This window comes from Gavialis gangeticus, unplaced genomic scaffold (assembly GCF_001723915.1).
Source record: "Gavialis gangeticus isolate Ggan-Ray unplaced genomic scaffold, GavGan_comp1, whole genome shotgun sequence".
NCBI classification, from domain to species: Eukaryota; Metazoa; Chordata; order Crocodylia; family Gavialidae; genus Gavialis; species Gavialis gangeticus.
This window is the reverse complement of record NW_017729030.1, coordinates 30,467,433-30,477,324: the sequence shown is the minus strand read 5'-3', so window position 1 is coordinate 30,477,324 and position 9,892 is coordinate 30,467,433. Positions and strand designations below refer to the sequence as shown.

General features: G+C 39.9%; 1 protein-coding gene across 3 annotated transcripts in view; it reads left to right on the top strand.

Moving 5' to 3' along the window:
* Positions 1-9,892, top strand: part of KIAA1109 (KIAA1109 ortholog) — a 299,447-nt gene that overhangs the window by 260,719 nt on the left and 28,836 nt on the right. For 2 of the 3 annotated variants that reach the window (XM_019522064.1, XM_019522063.1), the window contains 7 exons: positions 617-778; positions 1,062-1,201; positions 2,296-2,497; positions 3,726-3,929; positions 4,747-4,926; positions 7,906-8,043; positions 9,235-9,495. In XM_019522064.1, the coding sequence (XP_019377609.1) occupies positions 617-778; positions 1,062-1,201; positions 2,296-2,497; positions 3,726-3,929; positions 4,747-4,926; positions 7,906-8,043; positions 9,235-9,495 (1,287 nt within the window). The remainder of the gene's footprint in view (positions 1-616; positions 779-1,061; positions 1,202-2,295; positions 2,498-3,725; positions 3,930-4,746; positions 4,927-7,905; positions 8,044-9,234; positions 9,496-9,892) is intronic. The other variant, XM_019522065.1, reaches the window with a different exon arrangement.

Sequence of the window (9,892 nt, the reverse complement as noted above, 5' to 3'; positions counted from 1 at the left end):
TCCCACCAGGTCTCCGTTATCCCTATGACATCATAATTATCTTCTTATTTCGTGTAAATGTATGCTTCAGGTACCTCCAAGCTTGGATATTATCAACTGCTGATAGGATATCCTGTTTCAAAATTATGATTTTATTACTTGGGTGATATAGGTTTTGCTTTTAACCTTTAAATGATTGGGGTTTTTTCTCAATTGAAAGCAATATTTTTTTTTTTTCTCCCAAAACTGCATCGAAATTTTCAAGTCATTTTAATTTTCCTTTTTAACTGTATGGAAAACTATAGGCATCATGTACATTGTGGCAACTTTTCTTTTGTCTTTTGGAAAAGTTTTGTATTGCTGACTTCAATGACTATTAAGTCCAGAGCTGGGTGCGTAAGAAAAGAATTGAAACCAAGAATAAGTAGACAAAGTATTGTTTTCTGAAATGTATTCTATATCTTATTCACACACACTTCTTAATAAAACCCATGTGCTTTTTTCTTTCTAGCTGATTTTCTTAGTGGCTTTTTTCTGATGCAAGTTATTTTGTCTAACTGTTTTGAAATATCTCTACCTTATACTTGCATCCAGCAAAATTTAATTCCACTAGACAAATGTGTTCTAAATGTTGCAGCCAAAGGGAAAGCAAGTGGCGGAGTAAAGACTGCTAAACTGTATGCATGGGTTGCACTCCAGTCGTTGCCTGAGGAAATGGTGATTAGCCCCTGCCTACTGGACTTCCTAGAGAAGGCTCTTGAAACCATTCCTATTACACCAATAGAAAGGAACTACACAGGTAACATGGGCTTACTGCTTTTTTCATACATTCCATCATGTAACTTGTTGGCTTTTTAAATTCTAATGGTATCAAATAAGTATTCCCTTTTAAATACCACTTTAATGGTATTTAAAACAAGTATTTGTTTTAAATAATGGTATTTAAAGTGGTATTTAAAACAAGTATTCCCTTGCATTAATGGTATTTATTAATGGTATTTATTAGTTATATTGATGGTATTTAAAACAAGTAGTCCCTTTTAAATACCACTTTAATGAGTTCTTTCTACTTTTTTTTAAAGCTGTTAGCTCTCAGGATGAAGATATAGGACAGTTTGATATGCAAGATCCCATGGAAGAATCCACAACCTCATTAGTGTCATCATCGACATCGGCATACTCATCATTTCCTGTAGATGTGGTAGTTTATGTGCGAGTTCAGGTGAGATTGTAATAGAATATACACTATGTCATGCAATGCTAATGGCATTCTTTAAAAACGCATGCATTTAAAAATTTCTTCTAAACTTGATACTTCAGAGAAACCCATTCTGAGATCTGATGCTAGATTAACAAGAGTGGGAATTTACTTAACTAGAAGTAAAAAATAATTGGCTCCAGCAACTGGAATTCAAAAGAAATGAAGAATTTTGAGAAGCCCCAGTGGCTCTTGATAATTTTAATTCATCACTGCTTTCCTTATTGACAGTGAGATTTGCTCTGTTGTGCTGCTGTCAAGCTCTTACAATTTTACAGCCCTTTACTGACCTCCTTGTCTTCCCTAGAGAGAGATTCTTATTCTCATTTTATTCTTCAGAAAATATTAGTTAATGAGCCTCTACATCCAGCATGTGTATGAACTAATAAGTTTTTTCTTTTCTATTGCAAAAAAGTGTTTCTTCAAAAGCCAGCTTCGAGTGCATTCAAAAATTGAGCCATATAAATACAAATGGTATCTTCCACAAGAATCCTAGTCTCTTGCATAAACACAAAAAGGCATGTGTTTGCCATTTAAAGTATAAGATTTGGATCCAGAAGTTGTTGTGGGCTGTTGGACATTGAAAACTTAGACATGTCTGACCACCCTTGACTTCCGTATAAGTTAGGATTAAGATGGCAAGTATACCTTTGGGAAGGCCAAACCTTTGACATAGATCAAGGGATATACTTGGCTATAGCTAATTATTAATGTAATTTGCTTCACTGTAGTACTGCTGTTGTACCTTTCATGTAGGAAGCTGCTCTTAATCCAAATCTCTGGATTAATTGAAGTGAACTGGCTTTCACATCCTAATTCTGGGAAGTTTGTGATTATATCAAAGCTGCTCAAGTTTCAGGCTTCCATGACTGCCATCTGTCTTTTCTTGGTAACAAGGTTTAGAAAATCCCTGAACTGAACATAAACTCTATAGATGGTGAAGCAGAAGCTTTTTATTAAAATTGGCCATAGTTATTCTTTGAACTCGGGCTCATAATGATATTTTTAGTGTTTTGTGTTTGTTTTTAGAATCCTTTCTCTTTTCTTTTGTGGCTTAGCCTTCACAGATCAAGTTCAGCTGCTTACCAGTATCAAGAGTAGAATGCATGCTGAAGTTGCCTTCCTTAGACCTTGTGTTTTCTTCAAACCGAGGAGAATTGGAGACCTTAGGCACAATGTATCCCACAGAGAATGTGTCAGTTGGTGGATGTACTTCACAAAGTGGATCAAAGAGCTTAGTTAATAAAACTGGGATTCCAGGTAAAGTATGCATTTACCATACTTGCTCACATATCGCATGCTCCCAGGTAAAATGTGCCCCTTGTTTTGGAAGGCAGAATGTAGGAAGAAAAGATTTTTCCAGAGACATGACTGACTGTTGTACAGTAAGTCTTCCAGACAACATAGAGTATCCAGGAAGTATGGCATTCTAGAGACATTGGTGAGGCAGAGGAGCTTCCTGGTGTGGCAAAACAGCAACTAGACTAGGTCTGAAACCCATGCAAGGGCAGTAGTAAGCAGTAATACACACCCCAATTTTGAGAACTGAAAGAGTTCATATGGTATGCGAGTTAACATGACATTTCATAGGCTAGGGACAGATATTACACACAAACCAGTTTAAGTGATCAGAAACTGGTTTAAACCTGTAACAGAATGGATGTTCATTGCACATAAACCAGTCTGAAAATGGCTGAAACTGGTTTGAAATAAACTTGGTTGAATATAGTATCAGACTTAACTGATTTGGGTCAAACTGGTTTGTGCAATGTCTATTCCAGATCCCTTCCTTGTTTAAGTTAAACCAGACTCCACCAGCATCCTGGCATGCTCCCTGGGCTAGGTTCTCTGCTCCACAGAAGAGCTGGCACCTCCCCTCTGCTCCCTGGCTGGAGCTCCAGCAGAGACTGCAGGCATCTGCCTGGCTTTCCCCTGCTCCCCCAACCCCTCACCACTCCCTGCTAAGCAGGGATTTCCCCCTCCCCTCTGCCTTACACAGACACCTCTCAGCATTAGCTAGTATACCACGTGTTGGTTATGGTCTGTGCTGTGGCAGACAGGACAAAGGCAGACAGGACTGTGTCCACTTAGGGCTAAGTTGTTTAAGAAGAGCTTGAACTAATGGAGAGAAACTTTGTTTTTTGATGGGGTGATAAATGGTGATAACAGAGCTGATAAATGCTCTGTTATCAACAAGGGCGGGGAACCCCTCCCTAATCCGTGTCCTGCTGGGGCCTGGCCATGCCTCCCCTCAGCTCAGCAATATGGAAGGGAAGGGAGGGCTTCTAGCCTGAGCCACTGCAGGCATGTGCCTGCATTTCTGGGATGTTTGTGCAGTTACAAACTGGTTCAGCCTAGCCAGGTTAGACTAACCTGCAAAGATTGAATCAATTCAGGCTCAGGCTTATTGAATGTCTGTCCCTAGCCATATTGACAATGTTTTTGCACCAAAACTGTTTCAACTTGTGATGCTTTGGATTTACTCTAGGTTCATCACCTGGGCTAGGGAGCCCTCTTGGCAGAACCCGACATAGCAGTAGTCAATCTGATTTGACTAGTTCTAGCAGCAGTTCATCAGGCCTGAGCTTCACAGCCTGCATGTCTGATTTCTCCCTCTATGTATTTCATCCATATGGAGCAGGGAAGCAAAAATCTGCTGTTACTGGTCTTACTCCTGGATCGGGAGCTTTAGGTACAGAATATTTTATTTTTAAAAATTAATTAACAGTGGCAAAATTTGCTAAGTTTTCACAAACTTTTAAGATTTGAAAAGGCTGCAAAAAGTTAAGCTTAATTGTGTGTGTGTGTGTGTGTGTGTGTGCGCGCGCGCATGCACGCATGCACTGCACTTTGCAGGTTTATATATTTGTCTGTCCATGAACCTGCAGATGGCAAATACATATGGTTTTATGAAAAAAAAAATGGGTCTTTTTCTGCTAGGAATTTTGGGTTGGACTTTTAACACCGGAATGAGCGTTTTAATGTGTTAACACATTTCAAAGAGGCACATAAATATTGGCATTTTGTTTTTTTAAATTTGATTACTTTGTTATATTCTAGTAGCTAAAGCAACGATTATGAGTTTTGGTTGGCCCTGAGAAGATCTAGAAATCATCTTGATCATGTGTTCGTAAAATCAACTTTATACTTACACCATAGAAACCACTGAAAACATTTGTAAACATACCACACGTGTGTGTGTGTGTGTGTGTGTGTGTGTGTGTGTTTATAATACCAGGAACTGGTATAGAGAAGAGGAGGGGCTAATTGTTGCCCTGAAGAATGGTTACTATACACAAATTGCTATTAAATGTATTCTGTTAAGAAACTGAAAACTGTGTTAATTGTAACTTGGAGTAATGACCAATATTTGCCTTATCTTCCAAATGTTGGTCATTACTCTAAGTCTCCAAGCAAATTTTTTTTCCTACTTCAGTTGCACCTTTAAAAGATTTTTCCGTTTACATGTCAATTTGAGAAGTTCATTGGAGCTTTGCTCCTTTTTGTAGGTAATGTAGATGAGGAACCTACTTCAGTCACTGGCCGGAAGGATTCATTGAGCATTAATCTTGAGTTTGTGAAAGTAAGCTTGTCCAGAATAAGACGTTCAGGTGGTGCTTCGTTTTTTGAGAGTCCCTCTGCAAGCAAAACAACAAGCAAAATGGATACCACGTTAATAAATATATCTGGTATTTATTGGCCATCTTGTTGTTCTACCTACGTAAATGTTGTGCCAGTGATAAGCTCCATGCTGCTTCATCAATTTTGTATAGGTGTTATTTGAAAGCAAATGATGTGCTATACAATAAGATTTTTTTTCTTTTAGTGAATGAGTTCCCAAGACACATTGGAGTCTTATTACATTCTGGTGATCACAAATGTCTGTTTGTAGGTTTACATTTTCCTTTCTGCTAGAGACCCATTTAATTTCTAATGGAATGTTTGTTCTAACATGGTTCTTTGACATCACTCTGCATGGATTTTACAGATCATGATTGGGGGGGGCGGGGGGATGTGGATTCAGCTTGAAGGAATTTGAATCTGGCCCATAATCAGAGAATAAAGAGAATTGTTGTTCAATTTCACCAAAGGCAAGCTAAAAATCATGATATTTATAAGGTTTTGAGCTGGAAATATCAATTTGTTCAGATAGTTCAAACATTTTTCAATTGTAGTTTTAATGCCAACAATTTTTCACAGCTCCAGTATTACCAACAAAAGTTATGTCATTGTTAAACTTAATATTACATAATATGTATGTACTAACTTTAGGGTATATTTTAGTACAGTCCAAACCAGCATGAACTGTAATTTGTCAATAGCTGGCAAGTTATCAATTGTCTTCAACTATGTGTCTGTGGGCTCCATTCTAGGTATGTTTCACGCATGTAAAAGTGGCATCTTTGAATATCAGTGTCAACTGAATTTTGTGTACACCACAACAAGGACATGAGACAGACTGGCTATTATTTTTCATGGGAATGAGATAGAATGAGCAATATCAGCCTGCTCCCCTTTAGTGGAGTCTGCTCCAGTAACAAATTCCATAGCTAATTAAAGATTAACGCTCTTCAAATTTTCTTTATTTGCTTTTAATCAGTAAAAACACACCTTAGTCAGCCAATGCCCCTGCCATCTGGCACACAAAACACAAGGTCAGGGTAGGCAAAAAATCCGAAACATCAGGTAGAGATCCATCCTCAAAGTTATCATTGGTATCAACCTGATACTTGGTACCACTTTTTCACAAAAGCAAAAGAAATTAGAACTCTGGGAAATGTACAGCTCCTAGCACCAGTCATTCTTGTCCCATAAGTTCCAAACCATTATTGTTCAGGGAACAGAATTCTAAGCCAGTTTATGCAAATGGAGGTAAATTAAACCAACTCAGAACCAGTTCATGTTGTCTCTATACCTAAAACACCCTCCAGAAACTAGTAACTTCCAAATACTATTGACAACAGGTACAAGCATTGACTTCAGAATGTAAATGGAATCCTTAATAATACTGATCATTTATAATGCTGGAGGAAGTAACTATACCCCAGCACTTCCCTCAGCTCCAGTGCCTATTTCTGAAGTCATTTTTCTAAGGTGCTGATTTTCACAGATACTCATTCTTGTCCTTCAGAACATACCTTCTCTTCTCAGATGAGCTCAAGAGGATTCTCCTTGCGGACTAGAGATTTTGTATCCCTAGATTCTCTCCCTTAGACACAGAAATGGCCCTCTGTCTCATAGAGCACCTCCAAAATATAAGGGAATTGGTCTCAAAAAGGCATGACTTTTCATACATATTCTAGAACTTCAATAAACTGTTCTTACCTGATTTACAGAATTCTGCCATGTATATTCTCATGGACAACACATCTGCAACGTATCATGTAGGCAAATAAGAAAGTGCCTTCTATGATAGTCTTGGCAGGAGGTGATTGTGTTGTAGACATAGTGTGAACAACGTGGGGAGACTCCAAGAATAGCTCTTCATCATCTAGGAATCGGCAACAACCTAGCAGACTTTTTAAACAGACAATTCATTACAATGCATTAATACTCTCTGAAGAGTTTGCTCATTACACCAGCATTTCACCTGTGGCAACCCGTTTTAGGTTTACTTGCAAAAAGAGACTCTGCAAAATGTCCAACTTTTTGTTCCAAGTGAGACATAAGTCTGGGTCTTTTCAAAATACCATTTTTTTTATACCTTGGGATCCAAGTCTCATTTCCACTGGTACCATTGATTCCCAGAATGATATGCAAATCAGACAGGAAACAGCCACAATGACCCTGATAGCTCTGTATTTCTTAGGACAATTCTGGATAACAGAGCTCCTTGAGATGTCTGTTAATCCTTTGAGACAATTCCACAGAATTAAGAACAGATGCTTCATCTAGGCATTAAGGTCATTACCTCTAGCAACCTGGAAGATAACTGATGCCACTGACAGACTATTACCTTCAAGTCTTTCCACAAAATGGAAAACTCTCCATAAGGGAGACTTACTTTGTTTTAGAATTGGTGGCTCAAAGCAGCCTTGATCCGTTGAGGTTGCTTTATCCCCAAAATCTTTGACTGAATTCTCTATTTGAAATATTCTGGACTCTCTTCCATTAGTCACCTGGCAGTGATTGTCTAAACCAGTGGTCTTCATGGTTCATTTGTGTGGACCCCTAAAACATTTTGAATGGAGGTGTTAGACCCCTTTTGAATTGTAAGTGTGGGTATTCACATACTTTTGATTGCTCATAATCATCTTTCACGGACCCCTTAGACATAATCAGCAGACCCTCAGGGGTCTTGGACCACAAGTTGAAAACCACTGGCCTAGACAATCATGCCACCCACTCATGTCAGGCTTGAGGAAATATGCAGGCTGGTCATGGTCCAATGAACATTTCATTTAAAATATTTCAGTCTTACCTGTTTGAGACACATGTACGCTTAAAATGGAGCCACACACTTAGGATAGATAATCTTGAAGAAATACATTTAACTATAAAATAAATCACAATTCTTTGCTCTAGTATTAAGTACAGTGCTGTTTTGTCCATATGATATGATGTTTGTCCATATCAGGTATAAATAGCTGAAAGCTTTTGAAGGGTAAATTCTCAAACAATTAGGTTTAGTTATCAAAATCTCTTGATAAACTTTTTTTTTTTATCAGCGGTCTGTGATATAGGATCTGCTTCTTTTAAGTATGACATGCGACGACTCAGTGAGATTCTAGCCTTCCCAAGAGCTTGGTACAGGAGAAGTATAGCCAGGCGCCTTTTTCTAGGGGATCAAACCATAAATATGCCAGGTAAGATCCACTTATTTTTCTAAATACATTCTGTAAAGTGAATCAAAGCAATAATTGTGTAACCTATTCTTTGCACACACTTGGGTATAGGTGAACAAAGAAAGCAGCAGAAGCTAAATGATACTATATCCCTTGTGTAGCCAGCCTGGCCACAGGGCAGCCATGATGCCTCCTGATGGTCATGTGGCCCCTGTCTAGCTCAGGCCTAGCTGCAGCCCCCTTCTGATCACTCACCCACCACACCTTGCTTTTACTGAAGGTTATAAAAAGGAGGCTGGCTGTGGGCTCTGCATGAGCCTGAGCCTGTATTAATCACCACTGGGTCTCTCCTGGGTCCCCACAGTCACAGCCCTGCACCCCCCAGCTAGCAGGCCCTCTCAGCCTGTCTGTTGGGCATCTGTCACGTTAATGGCTCCTTGTGTGGCTCTGTACCTCCCCTACACCATGCCCCAAGCCTTGCACGTGTTCTCTCTTTGTGATGTTGTTTCTTTATGCAATCAGCCTCTTTGGACCTTCAGACCCTCCTGGTCCCTTACCCAGCCCAGGCTCCCAAACTATTAGCCCCACATGCAGCCTCTTTTCCAGGTTCACAGACCCTCTGTGGGTTCAAAATAAAACAAAGGCCACTTGCCTGTAAAACCGTGACTTCCTCTACCCAGGAGGTTTGTCTCTGCTCCCAGGCCTGCAGGGTTGTTGATATCAACTTCAGTCCCTTTTGGAGCCCTGCTGCTTGGAGCTCCTCACCTTGTGGCTGCCAGGGACAGGCTGCCTGACTGGCTCAGGCTCAGGACTTGTATAGCTCCAGCCCAAGCCCTCTTCTGGTCCATGCAAACCTTTCATTAGCTCCCTGTCCCACTGGCAAGCAGCCTCACAGGCTGCTAGCTCCTTTAAAGAAGCAAACATACCCCAGTGCCCCATGCACCTTGTCCTGGCAGACCTTTTTAATATCTAGGAACTTGTTTTCCTGTATTAAAGTCATAAAACATCAAAAATGTATCGAAGTGTGAAAATCGGATCAGTTTTTTATTTTTTTTTAAAAATGCATAGATACCATGAAATCTGCTGCAAAGAAAGAACAATACCAAATATCTCCCAATATGTATAAGTCGTTGTGCTTCTGTTCAGTGTTGCATGTCATTAACCAAAATCAAAATAAAGTTATGCAGCATTATGGCCACTGTTCTTTTCCAGTAGCATCTGGTCCTGGAACACCAGATTCCATTGAAGGGGTAAGCCAGCATCTTTCTCCTGAATCATCACGTAAAGCATACTGTAGAACTTGGGAGCAGCCTTCCCAGTCTGCTTCATTTACGCATATGGCACAGTCACCCAATGTTTTTAATGAGCACAATGCAAACAACAGCATGTCACCTGGGACAGCATCTCACAGTTTAAAATCTCCAGCTGCTACAAGATCCAGGAGTGTATCTGATTCTTCAGTTCCCCAGAGGGGTGAGTGGAGGATTACTTAAAAATAAGTAAATAAATAAATGTTTCATGGCGATCCCTAGAGTAGTTTATAAATATATCATGGAAAAGAACTTATCATAGCAAAGGCATTCAGAATGATGGAATGACTTTGAAGTTCTAAGTTTTCATTCTGGTCTTGCACTTGAACAGCTCTTAAATCAGAGGTGGGCAATTATTTCAGCTGGAAGGCCACTGAATGACTTTTGGTGACTTGTTGAGGACTGTAAAGGTAGCCCTGCCCTTTGATGGGTGCCTTTCCCCCGATTGCCATCTTGGGACTGGAAGTTCCACCCCTAGCCCCTAACCTTTGCCATGGGAAGTCTTCCATCTTACCCCTTCTCTCTCCCCTTCCCCCCCCCCCCCCCGAAGTTTTCTTTTT